Raw genomic sequence first — 19661 nt, forward strand, 5'->3', positions numbered from 1 at the left:
ATTATTTTCTTTATCTTCTGCATTATGGGTAGGTTTGTATTCATTATTTGTTCCTTATGCATCATGATGTACTCTTATTTAATATGTAGTGCATTATCTAAAGAATAATAGCATACCTGGCAGTATATGGTGCATTTTAGAGGTGGGTGCAGTGTATTGTGTGTTATGCAATGTATTTTGAAGACTTATAGTTATATGCATTATTGAACTTAGCTGTGCATTATTTACCAGATGTATGCATTATTGTATTAATATTAAGCATTATTGTATTAATATTAAGCATTATTGTATTAATATTAAGCATTATGTATGTGTTTGGAGATTAGTGCATTATTTAAGTGCTTGGAGATTCATTGTGTGTGTTACATTGTGCATAATGTAGTATAGTGTGCTCCAGAATACAGTATGTAAGAATTCAGTGTGCATTTTTTTATGCCAGACAGTGCATTATGTATCATTATGTATGCATTATGTTGCTTTTAACATTGGTCATTGGTTGTATTGGTTTGTTGCCACAGATTTTTACAGAGGAATCTGATTGATGATTTGATATAAATTGATTAAACGTGCATCAACAGTGTTCATTTTTTTCTTTATCTTCTACATTATGGGTGGGGTTTTATTCATTATTTGTTCATAGTGCATCAAGTTTGTGTGTTATACAATTTATTTTTAAGACATATAGTTATATGCATTATTGAACTTAGCCTGTGCATTATATACAAAGATCTATGCATTATAGTATTAATATTCAGCATTGCTATTGTATTAGCCATGGTGGTTAAGAAAAACACTTAAGTCATTTCTTTTGTGTTAATGCACTGTGTTTGCTATAGGTAGGGTTTTATTCATTCATTATTCAGATGGTGTTGTTTTACTAGCTATAAAGTGCATTATGTAAATTAAAATTGCATATGTTGAAGTATATGGTGCATTTTATAGGTGTATGTAGTGTATCCCGTGTGTTATACACACTGGCTTCAAGAAAAAGTTTAGGGTGCATTATTGAACTTAAATTGTGCATTATGTACCATCATGTATGCATTATAGTTGGCATATTAAGCATTAGTAATGGTAATTGTTGTGGTTGTTAAGAAACATACTTAAGTCATTATTTGTTATGACTTAAGCATAATATGTTGTTAAATATGCAGTACTCAGTCTATATAATCTGTTCATGATGTGTTGTTTGTGCCATTTCAGATAAGCTGCTTAGAGTAGACATAGAAGATGCGGTAGATGACATTATTCCAGTTGCGCTTGCAACAAAACTCAGACAAAGATTAGCCGAGATAGCTCCTGGGACTTCTGGTTGTCAGGATGAGCCTAGACCAATTACAGGGCGAAAACATGATCGACTCTACTCCCGTCGAACTCCGTCCGAATTCATAGACTGCCTGAAACGGCTGAATCCCCGACAAAAAAAGGCTGTCACTGATATAGGATTTGGGGCGGTCCTTGATTTTGACATTAAGGAAATCCCGCCGTATCTTGCTTATTGGGTTATGAGCGCCTTAAATCTGCCCCGCTGCCAAATTCAACTCACCGGCGGTGAACACCTTACTCTAGACGAGGAGGATGTGCACCTCACGTTGGGGTTCCCTCGAGGGCCAAAATTGATATAAAGGCCGGAGGATAAGCAGTCAAACTTCGGCTTCAACGACCAAGTGGCAGAGAGATGCCAGAAGGGTCGCTTTAAAATGACACCAAAAGACATTGCACATCTTATGATGGCCGAGGTTGATGGTGGAGACGACTTCAAGAAGCTGTTCATGTTCCTCCTTGAAAATGCGTTGATAGAAACTCCTAGTGATGGCCACTGCAAGACGAAGATTCTCCATTTCATCGACCATGTTGCTGATATCAACAATCTGAATTGGTGTGGCTACGTGTTGTCTGTCCTGGAGGCCACACACCCGAGCTGGTCTAGCGGACAATCTGTGGTTTATCTATACAGTGCATTATGTATACAAACAAAGTCATTATTTACAATATATTATGCATCACGAGAGTTCTACTGATTATATGTGTAAGTTGGTTTTCTGTTTTTATGCGTACTTTTGAATTTGGTACATTACTTTAGTGAAGCATCACCGTCCACATCAGCCAAATAAAATTTGAAATTACTTGAAGGATCCTTAATGTATTCCATGTTATGGAAAATAACACAGTATATAATGCACGGTGTAACACAAATAATGCACTTATTCAGACATGTATTATGTGCAGTACGTTTGTTTATGTAGTGCATTATGATTACTTATTACACCATTATTTACAATATATTATGCATTATGAGAGTTATGATGTTTATATGCGTAAGTTATTTTGTGAAGTCCTTTACAATCTTGTAATTGTTTAGTGTCTTACATACTTTTGTATTTGGTATATTACATTTTTCCTGTTTATATGTGAATTACTTAACTAAAATTGTGCATTATTCATCAACAAATGGTCATTATTTTGCATGCAGTAGGAAACACAAGTATCCATGGCATCATTGAGTTACCTACACACATATACTAGCCATGCAACCACACCGCTTAGATAACTTCCTACGCTTTATAGTGAAATCAGAACGGGCATTCAACTGGTCATCTTCATCACCCTTCTTCCTTCCTTCCCTATTGCATACAACACGATACCACGTCGGGACATCGTCAACCTTCCTCATAGCTTGTTTGCGCGTATCAAAGCCAACAGCGCGGGCATATACCTCGTAGCAAGCGAAAGCGAAATCCAAGGATTGGAATTTCTGACCTACAACAGGCTTCAGATCGGGAGAACATTCAGGTACAAGGACCACTGTACATAATTAAAAGAGGGGTCAGCATAAAAGTACAACTTTGCGATGTAGTAAGCAAACAATTAATGCACAAACATATATAAATTGGAGAAGTACGTATTTTATGTATACATAAAATGAACGCTAAAATTAAACGTTGTTTGTAATGTGTACGTACTATACCCTAGCCCCTATGCGTATTAACCCTTAGGGAAAAACAAGAAACGTGTACCAAAGATCAAAAGTATTTGCCGATAACTAATCCCAAGACAAACGAGACCTACTAGTTGTTCTATCTTAATTGGCACAACATAGACATTGGACATAAGATTTTATGCATTATACAGACAATATAATCCATTACGCATATTCAGTTAGTGCATTATTTGTACGACCATTATTCAGCATACAATGTGCATTGGAGACTTACGTGATGAATTTATAGGTCAAACACGAACTACTCTAACACGTTGTTAGTAATGTGTACGTACTATACACTAGCCCCGGGCTTATTAAACCCTTAGGGAAAACAAGTAAGGTGCGACAAATATCAAAACAAGGACACAAAAATAAATGCATTACATAGGTATTATGCATTGCTGGTCAAGAAGTATGCATTATATAGGCAGAAATATTCATTATACGTGATCAATTTGTGCATTACATGCATCGTTTTAACCTACTGCTGTAGCTATACCGCGAGCAAAACCTGGAAGAAGTCGTCAAATTCGTCGCTGATTAATTACTCTATCCTGAACATTGCTGTTCTTAAAAAATCACATCGAGCAATCAAATAATCACAGCAAGCGATCATATAATACCATGAAAACGAACTACACGAAATACTTGGTGATTAACTATCTCATAATCAGCCTGCTGCAACTAGAACCCTGACATCCGAACCAAAAAATAAAAAAACCAAATCAGATTTACCTTCTTCCATTATTATTGCTCGAAATCGATTGCTACGACACCAATTAGACAAGCTTGAAAGACCACGTATTGATACACGCCAAAATTGAGAAATGTGAAACTTGAAACCTTGCTGCTAGAAATCAAAATACAAAAAAAGTGCGCCTGACTTCAAGCCCTGCTTCTTCACCGTGAGATATGAAAAAAAGAACGTGAATATCTTCAAGGAGGGAATCATGGATTTTCCATAACCGCAACATAATATTTTACCAAATTTGCCCTTTTTAGATATTAAATTGATTATAATTAAATGTGATCTGCGAATTTTAGCATCCATCGGATTGATGTAATTGACGGTATAGATTAAGAAGGAAAAAGGAGGAAATATAGAAAAAGGAAATGAATACATCCCTATATATATATATATATATATATATATATATTTTAAATAAAGCCCAATCCAGCTCAGATATATAATAAATCGTACTAATAGGAAATAAAATTTGTGTAATATTATTATATAAATTTTCATTAATTTGTGGAAAAAAATGAACTAGTTATTTAACTATCGTGTATGGTTTTATCGATTCCAAATAAGAAAAGGTAAAATAATAAGATTATGTTATGCTTTATCAACCCCAAACTCCCAAGTAAGAAATGTTACCAGAATAAGATAGTTAACAGTATGATGATGTGCAACACTACTGGGCCCGCAACTGCTTTTGGTGGGCCCATTAACTCAGTTTTCTACGATGGTGGGCCCACGGACCGGTCAAGGGAAAGATAAAAGCTGTTTTGGATCCGAAGCTGACATCACATCTCTCGCAACACTTAATTAGTAATATTAAATTGGATGGCATTTTTTTTTTCTATATTATTGGTCATAATGTAGCATTAAGTACTTTAGTTTGAACAATAGCATGTATAGTGGTGGAGAGCTACGAAAAATTCAGACAAAATGAAACTAAATTCAGAACGTTATATTAATCAAATTCAGACAAAATGAAACCAAATTTAGAACCCTACAAATAATATACCTTGAAATTCCAGCATTTAATTTAAAATCATGTACTCATACTTAGCCATTCAATTTACTAGGATAACACAGTTTATGTAACCCTATTATATTAATCCGCAATTATTCCATAGATATTTAATCAAGTCATATCTGGCAAACTCCAAGTGAAAGATTTCAGACACTTTTGTATAAGAGCTAAAAACAGCATATTACCAGAAAAAGGTAAGAAAAATATCATGTTCCCAATTAACTCATGGAGTACACAAACGTAAATAATTAAATAAAACACAAAATTCCTTTCAGATTCAACCTAACGTAGGAGCTTCCATAGCGGTGAGCAGAGTCCGTCCGTCCGTCCGTGCCACTGGCAAGGATATCCTTGTCTGCCGCTGCGCTCTTGCCGCTGGCACGGACGTGCACGTCCGTGACAGCGAGCAGGGCGACGTGCCACATTTCTATTGGCCGTTGACATTTTCTTTTTCTTTTTCTTTTTTTAAAAAAAATCGAAAATAATACCAAAAATAAAAAAAAAATATTTTCGGATTCCAAAAAATATACAGATTTTATTACCATTTTTTTGAATTTTTTAAAAAAAATTTAATCCTAAAATCATCTATAAATACACACATTCATCATCCATTTGGGCGAAATTCGGCCAAGTGGGTTTTTTTAATTTTATGAATTTAATTATGTAATTTTTAATTTTTAGGATTTAAATTATCTAATTTTTTAAATTTTAAGACTTTAATTATGAAAATTTTAATTTTTAGGATTTTAATTATGTAACTTTTAATTTTTTAGTAATTAGTAATAGTATTTTGGGTATTTTTAATGCATTTTAATATTGTGGAAATGTTTTTATTTAAATTGAATAATGAAATGGTGGAACTCTTGTGCTCGTCCTTGTGGAAGAGCACGGATGTGAGTGTTATGCTTTTGCCTAAGAGCAGGGAGTAAAAGTGGGTCCGGGCCCACATCCGTGCTCATTGGCAAGAGCAGGATACGGATGCTCTAATACTTTGCCTCAGAAAAAGAATTAGGTATATAATTATTGCAATATTTTATTTCCTATTAGTACGATTTGTTCCCATTTTTAATTATTACAAATTCGAGTAATATTTTTAAAATGTGATCAACATTCTCTATTAATCCGTCAAAAAATTGCTTAATTCCTTTTCTTTTGATCTCTTCCTAAAGCTGAAAGACTTATTTTGTTGTCGCATTGATCATTTCCTCAAAATCTCATTTTAATCACTTTTCTTTCACCTCCTTCAATCCTTTTCTTAATTCTTGTCAGTGCCGGCTCTGGGCATAGGCAACCAAGGCCCAGGCCAGGGGCCCAGGATGGACTGGGGCCCAAAATTTTTTCCAGCCCTGCCTCTCGTACTCACCTAGAGCCCAAAATTGAATTTAACTAGTTGGCCCAAATGTTCCAAGGTCAGCTCAATATAGAATTAACCACCAATATTTAACTAAAATAAGCCTTTTGTTTGAATTATAACATCCGGCCCACTTGTCCAATATTCCCAATAAATTCTCCTTTGCCCAATTCCTCACTATCGGTATGACGGTATCTCTATCTCAACATCCAAACTCTTACTCTCAAAAATTGAAAATCCCTTCTCTCCTCGATTCCGAAGGTGAGCTCGACGGAATAGGGACGCCTCAGTAGGGACTCCTTTGCCCAGTTCCAAGGTTTGGACTTGATGTTGCCAACCAGCAGGGACACCTCAGCAGGTGTCAAACTCTTATTAACTTTTTACTCGAATTTTTAGCAAATTCTCTTCTAGATTTCTGGACTTTGCATATCTAATTTCCAATACATAATTTAGGTGTTGGAATGTTGCCAAAGAAACATTTGTCTGGAGCTCAAAAAAGAAAAAAAAGAAAACAAGATGAATTGTTTGTTGAATCGCAGAGAGGTGCTTTAGACAAGTTCTTTTCAGTTTCTAGCAATGTTAATGTTAATGAAGATCAAGGGCAGAAATCTGGTCATGAACAGGAACACGATCATAATTTAGCTGCAGAAGTTGAGGTAAATGAAGATGCTACAGCTCCAGGGGAACAAAGTTTAATAGCAGAAGTTGAGATCAATGAGGAAAACAGTAATGAGGAAAATTTGCATACGGAAAATCCAAATGGTACGGCTTCAGGGGAACCTTCTTTACATACTGAAAATTCAGATGGCCTTTTATCTATCTTTGATCCTAGTACATGGGAGAATCTTGACAATGTCAAAAGGGATTTGTTAATTGAAAAGGGACCGGTGAGAGAATTGAATCTGGAATTCCCTAAAGATGCTATTGGTAGACATTTTTCATATGCTTTCTACTCTAGGAAGTTACCTAACAATGAGGTTGTCGATAGAAAGTGGTTGCTTTACTCTAAGAATGTGGACAAGGTATATTGTTTTTGCTGCAAGTTGTTCAAATCAAATTATAGCAAGTCTTTATTGGCATCTGATGGACTGAGGGATTGGAAGCGTCTTAGTCAGAGGCTGAAAGAACATGAGAGCAGTGTTGAGCATCTAAAAAGTATGAGTACATGGAATGAACTTAGGTATAGAGACGAAGGCTTTAGTCGTAGCATTAAGATTGCAACAGAAATTGTAGAAGAGATGGATGTGGAGCCAATATTTCCGACAAAACGAAAAGGTAAAAGAAAGAAACATTTTGATGAACAGAATGATCAAAATGAAGAGACACTAGCAGCTATAGAGTCATTCAGAATTAATTATTTTCTTACCATGATTGATATGGCGATTGCTTCATTGACTAGTCGATTCGAGCAGATGAAGACATTTGAAAACCTGTTTGGTTTCTTATTAAACTCAGAAAACCTGAAGTCTTTGGATGATAATGATCTACGGAAGTGTTGTACTACTTTTGCAGAAGCTTTTTCTCATGATAACTCTTTTGATGTTGATCTCAATGACTTTATCAGTGAATTACAAGTGCTGCAAGTAATTTTACCAGATGATTTGATGTCAGCACCTGAGATTTTTCAGTTCATTACTGTTGAAGATTGTTATCCAAATGTTTCTATTGCATATCGAATTTTATTGACCATACCTGTGACTGTAGCCTCAGCTGAAAGGAGTTTCTCAAAGCTGAAATTGCTCAAAAATTATTTGAGGTCAACTATGTCGCAAGATAGATTGAATGGCTTAGCTACATGTTCTATTGAGAACGGTATATTGGAGAATGTTGATCTCAACATCGTCCTTGCTGATTTTGCTTCAAGAAATGCTCGACGGAGTTTTTTGTTATGAGACATTGAGTATTAATGTAATCAAAAATATTGAGAGTTTTTTGTTATAAGACATTGATAATTAGATGTAATCATAAATTTTATAATTCAGTATGGGGCCTTGACATCCAGCTTGGCCAAGGGCCCTTCAAAACACAGAGCCGGCCCTGATTCTTGTTAAAAACACATATTAACTGTAAATACAAGCATGGCTGCAAACAGATTTGCAACGATGCTACACAGACACACCAACAAAATCACACTGATTCTCATTTACGCAGTGCTGGAATGGATTCTGATCTTCCTCCTCCTCCTCAACTCCCTCTTCTCCTACTTCATCATCAAATTCGCCGACTTTTTCGGCCTGAACCCTCCGTGCTTCTGGTGCGCGAGAATCGATCCCGCAAAAGGGGGCAAAAACATGGGAAAATTCGAAGAAAGGACGCCATGCAAAAATGTATCCGCCATTTGGACCATGAAAAACAAAGTTTCCAGACATGGTATAGACGCGAGAAGCTCTCGCGCGTTTTAAAGTGAAACACGCATGAAGCTCTTGCGTGTTTTAACTAAACACGCGAGACGCTCTCGCGTGTTTGGGTTGACACGCGACACGCTCTCGCGTGTTTCAGCTAGACACACACGCGACACGCTCTCGCGTGTTTCAGCTAGACACAACTTCTGGTCCAAACGGCAGAGACCTCACTTTCCACTCGCGAATTCACTTCCAGCTCGCTCAATCTCTCACTCTCAGCGACGGCCAACGTTTCTAGCCGGCGAAAATCGAAGTGAATCCGTGATTTTGTTGCTCTAATTCCTATTTTAAGTGGTGTTAGGTAATTATTGACTATTAATTTCAATTATCATTGCTATATGTTAGTTAGGTATAGATTTAGGGTTTATGGCATTGAACTTGGTATTGAATTTTCGATTTTAATGTTGTTCAATATTTATCTAAGTATGTTGAATTTGTAGTATATGATGTTATGTCGCACTTATTTTGCAGGTTTAATGGTGTTTGTGAGTTTATATTGGGATGGGAAAATTATTCAGCTCCCAGGTTTGGGTGTTGCTTATGATCCCCCTCGTGCAAATTCATTTATTATATTGAATGAAAAGATATCATATTATCAGCTTGTATCAATGATATGTGAAAAAATTGGAATTGAGTTGGATGCACATACGATTGATTTAACATGGAGGCATCCTGTGGTTTTTAGTGGGTGGTGAATTATATAGCTACACCAGTGGATGCTAATTTGTTGGAGTATATGTTTGGCGAAAATCCACGTCAAATTGAACTTTTTATTGAATATACTCCTGTTACCACTGCGTTGCAATTTGAACCACCTATCACTCATCATGATGTTGGAACGTCTAGGAATGTTGGAACGTCTAGGAGAGATGGTTATCCTAGTTTTGATGTCGGGACATCTAGGAGGGATGATGAATATCATAGCTTTGAATTCAACACATCTGGGAGAGAGGTTGATGAACCACTAGATGTACCAAATTTGACATGTGATGGTTATTATGGTTCTGATAATGGTGATGGTGCAGATGGTTCTGATAATTGTGATGGTGCAGATAATGTTGGTGGTGCAGATGACTCTGATTGTGATGGTTCCGATAATGTTGGGGGCTCTGTTTATCATATAGGAGCCAGTCCACCTACAATAACAAAAGTTATCAATTAAATATGTTGTCATTAAATACACAAATGAGAGGAAACAACAAACTTACATTAAGGCACATGGAGTGTTGTTTGTATGTATACGTGCCGCTACAAAATCCGGTCTCAAAGTGGGCATTCTCTCCCACACCCAAAGCTGTAGGAGCACCGTCGGACCTCCAATGTCTGACCTTTTGCCCATAGACGCCTCACACAGATTATGGTATAATGTAGCAAGTGCAGCACTCGCCCAACTAATCATAGAGGCAGCCTCTACATCTCGAAGTTGGGTCAACCACATGAGAGGTATCTTACACCCTGAGCCGTCGGGTAAGATCAACCCTCCCAATAGCACAAGCACAATCATACGTGCCCGTTGAATGTAGGCTTCGTCTTCGAGACCATCTCCTAACGGTTCAATCGCCATCCTATGTATTAGCGCGGATGCCAAGATACCGTTTTCCTTCATCTCGCTTTGAAGGGGATAGAAGCCCAAGAGCTCTTCACATAAACCCCTCCACCCAGATTCACAAAACCCATTTCCGGTGAAGGGTACTCCATCAACACGTAATGCCCATAATACTTGTACGTCTTGTAATGTAATGGTAGTTTCCCCTACGGGAAGATGGAATGTATGTGTCTCTGGCCTCCAGCGCTCAACCAAAGCTGTGATCAACGCATGATCTACATCCAGAGCCTTACCACAGAAAAGTACTCCACCTAAACCAAATCTACAGACATAATCAATCACGCGTCTGTGATGATTATCGATTTCCCAGAAATGTCCTTCAAAGCGCCGAATATTGAAAGAGGCTGTTTCCTGGCCTGCCCACGCCTTGCGCGATATATGACTGTGCTGATAATGCAAAACAGAAGGATCTTCTGGTCCATATCGGGACATCCTAATATAATCAAAATTTAACCATGTTCAATAATTCAAAACCAAATTCAATAATTCAAAACCTAAATATCAACCACATTCAACAAATCAACACCAAATTCAACAAATTAACACCATATTCAACCATATTCAATATTTCAACAATAATTCAACCAAATTCAATAATTCATAACCAAATCAATAATTCAAAACCAAAGTCAATAATTCAACAAAATATCAATCACATTCACCAAATTAAGATCAAATGCAACAAAATAACACCAAATTCAACATAAAATAAACATATTGAATAATTCAACACCAAATTCAACTAAATTGAACCAAAATACTTTCTAACCCATAAACCCTAACTATTATACCCACCTAAAAAATACCAATAAAATTCGAAAATAAGGGTTCAAACTTACCTAACAACACTTCAAATTGGAATGGGAGAGCTAAATATGGGATTAGCCCGCTGCTTTCACCGATTTTCGCTGGTTTCGCCGCTGCTCTTCGCGTGTTTGGGGTCTGTTCTGCCTTCTGGACGTATTTTGAACCAAGGGAGACACGCGAGAGCGTGTTGCGTGTTTGCTTTAAACACGCGAGAGCGTGTCGCGTGTTTTCTTTAAACACGCGAGAAGAAGACGCGTTTTTCCTTTAATACACGCGAGAGGAATATGCGTGTTTCACTTTAAAACACGCGAGAGCTTATCGCGTCTATACCATGGCTGGAAAGTTTTATTTTCAGGGTCCATATGGCGGATACATTTTGTCATGAACTCCTTTCTTGGAATTTTGCCGCAAAAACATTCACAGGGATCCTCTCTGCGAATCCCACTGCAAGGAGGTTTCGAGACTGTGTTACTGCTCCAACCACCGGAAGTTGGTGGATTCCGAGGGTATGTGTAAGGATTGTTTTTCCTCGTCGAAGAATTTTGCTCTGTCTCCATGGATGAAAGGGTTTGGAGTAAGTTTGAAGTGTTGTTGTTGTGGGGTATGTGTAGATGATGATGGTGGGGAACATTCTTCTTATATTCTGCTCAAGACTTCATCTTGGGATGCTTTGGAATGTGCCCAGAAAGAGAATTTGATTGTTGATTGTGATCAAGTTGAGGAAGGATTTGATGATTTTGCGGAGAAGATTCTTGATTCTTCTGCTGATTTTGGTGGCGTTGGAATGGTTGAGATTGATGGCAATTCGGTGGAAGCAGGGGAAGATGAAGTTGAGAGAGGAAGGGAAACTGTTTTGGAAGAGAAGTCGGTTTTGATCATGAAGGATAAGTCTGTGCAGGTGTGTGTTGAAGAAGATGAAGTTCCGCCTCAGCATTTGGAGTTTTTCCTAGATTACAGTGGTCACACTTTGGTTCCGATTGAGTTGGTCGATTTGATGATGGATGAGCATCTTGGCGAGGGGAATGATAGGATTGAAGATGATGGTGAAGGCAATGAGAGAGAGCCATTGGTTTTGGGGAGAGAGGAGAAAAGGGCAGGTGCATTTCTTGATGTTGATATCAATGAGGAACCTACATACGCGATGCTTGAGGTCATGGAAATGGAAGAAGATGAAAACTCTCTTGTGTTTCATGCGAAAGGCCCTCATTTTGAGACCACGTTTCCACTGGCACGGTGGCCTTCTGTGGAGGCAAACGGAGATCTAGAAATGGCTGGAGCATCGGTGGAGGAACAATCAGATGATCGTGCAGGTATATTGCAATTTCTTTGTTTTGTTTCTGAGATTGCTTTGCTGAGAATTGTGTGATGTCTTGAATGTTTGAATGTGCAATTGAAACAATGCTGTTTTGTTTAGATAATAATGTAGCATGTGAGGAGGTTACTCCGGGAAACAATGAAAATGAAGCAGATGTCTCAATTGGAACTGAAATTCCTGATTTAGATGTAGCAGATGAGATTATACAATTTCAAGATTCTGCTCGTTCGTATGAGTGCAGTCACAAAGATCCATCAACGAGTTGTGCTGATCTTTATGCACCATATGATGATCATGGTAATTTTGGAGTTCTTGCTTGTATGAGTTATATGTTAGTTGCTTGGATTTTTAATTTTTGTTTTTGAATTGAGCTCGAAAATTTTGTTCTATTAGGTCCTAGTGAAGTTGAGGAGCAGATGGTGGAGCTAGAATCGTTATCGTATGAGGATAAGGAGCATGTGAAGGCGAACGAGCCTTCGTTTCAGTCTGAAGTGAATGAGACTGGGGAGGAAGAGGATAAGTTTCCTGATACGCCGACGTCTGTGGATAGCCACAACCAGTTACACAAGAAGTTGTCACAACTCGAGAAGAGGGATTTGGGGACTGAAGAGTCATTGGATGGGAGTGTGACGAGTGAGTTGGAAGGTGGTGATGGAGTTGTCACTGTTGAGCGGTTACAGGCAGCACTGAGATCACAATGCAAGGCGTTGCAAGCATTGTACATGGAGTTGGAAGAGGAGCGTAGTGCCTCTGCTGTGGCGGCCAATCAGACAATGGCAATGATAAACAGGCTGCAGGAAGAGAAGGCTGCGATGCAGATGGAGGCTCTGCAGTATCAGAGGATGATGGAGGAGCAGTCGGAATATGATCAAGAAGCTCTGCAGCTCATGAATGAGCTAATGGTGAAGAGAGAGAGGGAGAAGCAGGAGGTGGAGAAGGAGTTGGAAGGGTATAGGAAGAAGCTATTCGAGTATGAGACTAGGGAGAAGGTGAGGACGTTGAGAAAGAGCAAAGACGGGAGCACAAGGAGTGGATTCTCATCGGCTTCTTGTAGCAATGCTGACGATAGCGATGGATTGTCCATTGATCTGAATCAAGATGCCAAGGAAGAAGAGGGGTTTTACAGCCATCAAGAAAAATACAAAAACCAGAGCACGCCTGTCGATGCAGTCGTCAACTTGGAGCAATCGTTAGCCGATTTTGAGGAAGAGAGGATGTCCCTACTCGAGCAGCTCGAGGTTCTAGAAGAGAAGCTCTTGACATTGGACGATGATGATGACGACAAGGAGAAAAATTCCAAGGAAGAAAATGGTCATCATCATCTTAATGGTGAAACAAATGGACATGCAAATGGCTTTGCTAAAGAAACAACGAAAGGGAAGCATCATCATCAACACTGGCGAATCGCGGGCCACAAGGGCAAATCACTGCTCCCCCTCTTCGATGCAATCTGTGATGAAAACGGAGATGCAATGCTGAATGGAAATGGAGTGCACGATTCTTCTCACGATGAATCAGAGTTCGAGAGACAGCAAGCTCTCGAGGAAGATAGGTTGTTTCTCAAGCACTGCGTTAGCTCTCTGAAGAAAGGTGACAAGGGCATGGATCTCCTTCATGAAATCCTGCAGCATCTGCGTGATCTCCGCAACGTGGAGGTTCGAACCAGAGGATGGACGACGGTACTATAAATGAAACAAGTCATCATCAATTATCCATCCATATCCACAAAATATCCTTGGTATAACTTTAAATCTTACATATTTTCCATTGTCTTGCAGTATGCTACAAAACTGTAAAGATCATATTTTTCTTACACCATTTTCCTCACTGTCTAAGGTAATCCAAAGCTACAAACGTTTGATGCAAAAGAAACAGCTAATGAGGAGAGGGAATTGAAGACTCTTGTTTTGTGGTAAAATTTGCAGACAAGAATTAGAAATCTGCTGGAGTTTTGGTCCTTTGTTTCCTTACTATTGTGTCATGGTAGACCCAATATTTTTAGTGGGAAAAAGGGGGTGATGAATGTATTTGTGTGTAGTCTAGTGATCACAAATAGCTGTTGTCACTTTGGTTATGTTTTTGTGAGTTAACATTTCATTAGGCATTTAGGAGTAGGCTTAGTTCCATTTTTCATGTTTGGAGAGAGAGGGGAAAAAGGGGTAAGCAACTTCCTATTTCCAAGTCTCATTATATTTGCATGATTCAAATTAATCAGAGTTTGTTTATTTATTTGGAAGGTCTAGTAGTAAACTACCTGTACCCATCTGTAATTATATAAAAATGAGTGTGTTTGTCTACTGTTATTTTTAGTTTAGTTTAAGCTTTCTATTGTCTGCAAGTTGAGCAGGACAGTGTTTTTTAATTACTACTAAAATCAAATTAATATTGGTAGCAAATGGATGCCTTTGCCAAAAAATTGTGCTTTAAGCACAAACTTTGCTTTTTAGTGGGACCATGCTTTGAAAACACACACGAGAGCCGCTTAAGGTCATGATTACATGCAACTTAATCCTTCCTAATCACCATGGTAATGACACACTTACTATTATTTAATCCATAATCTTGGTTGGCATTGTTATAATAATTCACATAATTTAGAGCATATTATAAAAATTTATACCAAGTTATGAACAAAATTCAGTCAAATAACCAAGCAATGAAATTTAACATTTTCCCATGTACTATCATTTTAATTTTTAGCAAATAGTATACTCTCAATTGATATAATCCTACATCCTTAATTAATTAACTGTAATTTTCAAGCTAGCTATGTACTACTCCCCGTTCTTGAAAATTTGTCACATTTCATTTTCTGCATTCATTTTTAAAAATAATAATAAATAGTTAAAATGAAGAGAGAATAATGTAGATAAGAAGAGTTTTCTCTATATGATTCTTTCTCTTACTTTACTTTATCTCTACTTCAACTAGTTATTAGTATCATTTATTTAAAACGATCGCAGAAAAAGAAATGTGACAAATTTTCAGGGACGGAGGGAGTAATAAATAAGTACTAATTAATTATTAATGCTAAATTACTGTGTAGTACTATTTGCTTAAATCGCACTTCCCCTGCTACGCAACATAGGAGATTAATTTAAATAGAGATGTACTTAAATAACTAGAGCATGTTTTGCTCATGATTATCAAATATTCTCTAAATCTGTAGCTGACATTAATCATGAACACAACTTACGATAGATACTGTTTATTCCATTATTCTTCTATTGCAAAACAAATTAATGTAAGATTCTTACGCCGCTGCTTGCATCAAAGTTGGATCCTTATAATAGTCTACGAATAAAAGTCCCGTTTTTTTATTTTGATCCAACTACGAATAGGAGTCTCAGTTCATAATTATTATAAATAGTAAAGAGACCTCACATTCCACTCACACATCATTTAAAACTAATATATACAAGTGAGACCTCTATTCCACTAACTTTCTTCCACCCACTTTTTTAACATTTCTTAAAACCCGTGAGGAAACAAATGAGACTCCTATTCGCGGACGGATGAATAATAGTATTTTTATTCTGTAGTCCACAGTCTATCCATCTTTACAAGTGTATTCTTATTATAAAAAGTTATGAAGAGGACTGGTTGTAAACTACTCCTTCCGTTTGCGAATAGGAGTCTTATTTTTTTCATTTTCATCCGTCCGTGAATAAGATTCTCAGTTTACTTTTTTACTATAAATGGTAATATGATCTCACATTTCACTAACTAATTTTACTCACATTTCATTTAAAATTAATATATACAAGTAAGACTTATATTCCACTTATTTTTTTCCACTCACTTGCTTATTTTACTTAACATATTCTAAAACGCGTGCCGCCAAGAAATGAGACTCCTAATGGCGGACGAAGGTAGTAACATTAAAGAATTACATGTTTTCTCCCATTTAGAGTTTTACTACTTTTTTTCTCCATATAACAAATCCCATTTATGAAAATATCTCAATTTAAACTTTGCCATTTATATTTACCTAGCAAATTCTATTAAATAACTCAAGAATAAGCGATTTTAAAAATATCTCAAAAATTTGTGATTATCTTCAACGCTAATCATGTTAGAGGGAAAAAACGAATACGAAGTTATGTACATATAAGTCTCGTTTTGAATGATGGAATAAAATTACCCACATAATACGAATAAATAATTGAAACAAAACAATCAAGATGAGTATCTGTATCGACAAGAGGGAGAGAAGGAGATCAAAAGTAAGATTGCGTGAATATTATGGAACATGATTTAGTAGGAATCTTAACTATGAAATTGTAGGTTCGGATAAGATTTGTACATATACCACACTTAGAGTTGTCAACCAGCCCGACCCACGCCCGACCCACCAGTGAAACAAAGCGGACCTGGGCTGGGCTCATTAGTTGAGATGGGCTCCAATTGGGCCATTTTGTAAACCCAGGGCAGGCCCAAGACCGGCCTAGGCCTAGGAACAGCCCGGGACAAGCAAAGGCCCATCAGAGGCCCGCCTTCTATAAATATAAATAGGTGATTAATCACTAATAATAGCATATTTCTCTATTTTTGCATATATCTTATGCACGAGACATGTTAATTTTGTCTATATCATTCCAATTTTTTGGATATCTCCGAATGGACACAAACATTAATAGTTTAATATCAACATAAGTTTCCAACTAAATCATGAATGCAACATTAATCAATCTTGACTACATCTAATTTTTTTTCTTATATTTTTTTTTATCCAAGATGTAAAAAAGATACTCCCTGCGTCCGCCATTAGGAGTCTCATTCTTTGGCGGCACGGATTTTAAGAAATGTTAAGAAAAGTGAGTGGAAAATAGTTAGTGGAATAGGGGTCTCACTTGTATATATTAATTTTAAATGAAATGTGAGAGAAATGAGTTAGTGGAATGTGAGACCCTATTACCATTTATGGTAAAAGTGAACCGGGTCTCCTATTCGCGGAGGACTAAAATGAAAAAACGGGACTCCTATTCGCAGACGGAAGGAGTAGTTCTGAAGTTAAACTCTATGAATATTATTGTATTCAAACCTTAATATTTGATAAATAATTATATAGTAAGTCTTTAAATTTGTTAGTTAGTTCATATACTTGTAGTTTTAAAAATACAACATCAACTCATATGTCATCATCTACTAACAATACTAACAATATTGATTATTCTTTTAGTTATACACTTACTTTTAAATACTTGCTCTGTCCCCAAAGAATATGCACTTTGGGTTCGGCACGGGTTTTAATGTAAAATTAGTAAAGTAAGAGAGAGGTAGGGAGAAAAAGTAATTAAAGTATTGTTAATGGAGAATGGTCCCATCTCAATAGACATAAAAGACTTTCCAAAATTAAAAGTGCATATTCTTGTGGGACGGAGGGAGTAGAATAAAGAACATGAAAAATATTATTAATACAAGTTTAAACACATTATTTAAATTTAGATTTAGTTAATGAGATATAAATACAAATTATATATTTTATTTTCGCATATAATACATTTAGCATATCTTTAAAATACATAAATAAAAAATTTGTACAAAGCCCGGCCCGGGGTCACATGGCAAGTGGTCCTGGGCCGGACCGCGCTTAGCAAAATTAGAAAAAGCCTGGCCCAGCCCAGCCCACCTCAGACATGGGGTTGGGCCGGGTCGGCCCACTTGACAACTCTAAGTCCATCGCGGCCCGGTCCACTTGACAACTCTAAGTCCATACTGAAATCCAGGGAATCGTATAACAAAAATAACGAAAAAGAGAAAGTAAAAGACAAAGATGAAAAAAAAAATTATTATGCATAAAAACAATGAAGTGCAACCCAGTTGGTAAGATGCTTCTTCTCCCTCCAATGAGTTAAAAGGCTTAAATCATTATAGGAATAAATGAAAACCATGCATTATTGTGTCTCCTAAAAAAAAGAAAGAACAAAAAAATCATCTGGTGAAAATACTTACATTGTTCAAATAAGTAGGTTTACTTGATTTGATGCCTTGCATATTAGAGCTATATGATTAAAAGAATTTATTTCTATACAAATTGCTTAAAAGATGAGCTCAAGAAACTATTTGTAGTAATACATAATTTAAGCCATAGTAAATGAGGATGAATTGTATTTATAAGAATTAAGAACTTATACTTATCTTTTGAGAATTGGGTTTTAGTCGAGTCTAGATTTGGGGCTTAAAAGTGGGTAGAGTTGTTAATTAAATTGCAGAGGCCCAACCATATATATTGCAATTTTTCCATCTTGCAGGCCCACGACACCATGTTTGTCCTAAAAGTCTCATGTTTTAAATTAGAAGTTATAACGAAAGGAAGGTGTAAAACATGGAATGGGATAGAGATGGACATGGAGAGGGAACATTGGCTTAGCAAAGTCATTCTTTCATACAGAATTAAATTTGCTTAAATGAGCTACAATGTATAGTTTCTTGCAGCATGCGGTAGTACTAGTACTTAGTCTTCCTTCCATGAATTGTCCACTCCATATATTTTTCCATATTCATTATTATTATTATTATTATTATTATTATTATTATTATTATTATTATTATTATTATTATTATTATTATTATTATTATTATTATTATTATTATTATTATTATTATTATTATTATTATTCATGTTGTTTTCATGGTTGAATAACGTTAAATTAAAGGCCAATTGATAGTATTATTGTTGGTTGATAGAAGAATTAACTAGGGTAAATGAATATATATTGCACAATCGGATAACTTTGCGAAAAGTAGAGAGTATGTTTAAAACAACGGCCAGAAAGAAACACCTCACTTGTAGTGGGACAGAGGGAGTATCTACTTTTGGTAAACCCTCAAAGTTATGATTTCGGTCAAAGCCACAAGACATGTCCATTTTGAGCAAAAAATCCTTTCGATTTTGATCTTGGGATGATACCAATAAAATTGAGATAGTCCATATATATTACTTGCAACTGTACTCTTTTTGTGGCGTGCGTGGCATGTGGTTTGCACCCTAATAATATTAATTCTATAAATTTCTGTTAAATTACGTACAAATAAACAATTATTATAAGAGTTATACACATATAATAGTGTGTCTCTTGCAACGATGAGAGTCTATTAATTACTACTAGTATTTAGTACTAGTATTTAATTCATTCTCATAATATGATAAATGTACATGAAGTTTCAATATAAAATTTATAATGATTTTACATAGTTTAAATAATACTCCTAATTAGTCTACTGTCCATACCAGTAATAAATTTTTTAATCATACGAAAAGAACAAATCAATTTGCATTTTTTTATTAAATTTAAATAAAAAGGAGAAATCAATTTACATATTTATATATTTTAATAGAGTTTAATTTAGACTTTGGTACAAATTAGATAATTCAGTTTATTCAGTTTTTGGGTAAGAAAAACGGATGAACTATGATCACATTTTAATATTCTT

At 36.3% G+C, this 19661-nt stretch overlaps 2 protein-coding genes across 2 annotated transcripts; one reads left to right on the top strand and one right to left on the bottom strand.

The window, feature by feature from the left end:
- Positions 1–9460: 9460 nt before the first annotated feature.
- On the bottom strand, positions 9461–11310 carry LOC121754371 (serine/threonine-protein phosphatase 7 long form homolog). Its single transcript, XM_042149745.1, has 3 exons — positions 10942–11310; positions 9705–10535; positions 9461–9632 (listed from the first exon to the last, which is right to left on the bottom strand). The coding sequence occupies exons 2-3, from the start codon at positions 10532–10534 to the stop codon at positions 9461–9463; spliced, it is 1002 nt and encodes a 333-aa protein (XP_042005679.1). The 5' UTR covers position 10535; positions 10942–11310.
- On the top strand, positions 11241–14521 carry LOC121754372 (myosin-binding protein 2-like). Its single transcript, XM_042149746.1, has 6 exons — positions 11241–11251; positions 11333–11415; positions 11521–12219; positions 12324–12521; positions 12618–13962; positions 14061–14521. The coding sequence occupies exons 1-5, from the start codon at positions 11241–11243 to the stop codon at positions 13910–13912; spliced, it is 2286 nt and encodes a 761-aa protein (XP_042005680.1). The 3' UTR covers positions 13913–13962; positions 14061–14521.
- Positions 14522–19661: the final 5140 nt, after the last annotated feature.

The sequence above is a fragment of the Salvia splendens genome, chromosome 11, assembly GCF_004379255.2.
Source record: "Salvia splendens isolate huo1 chromosome 11, SspV2, whole genome shotgun sequence".
Classification (NCBI taxonomy): domain Eukaryota; kingdom Viridiplantae; phylum Streptophyta; class Magnoliopsida; order Lamiales; family Lamiaceae; genus Salvia; species Salvia splendens.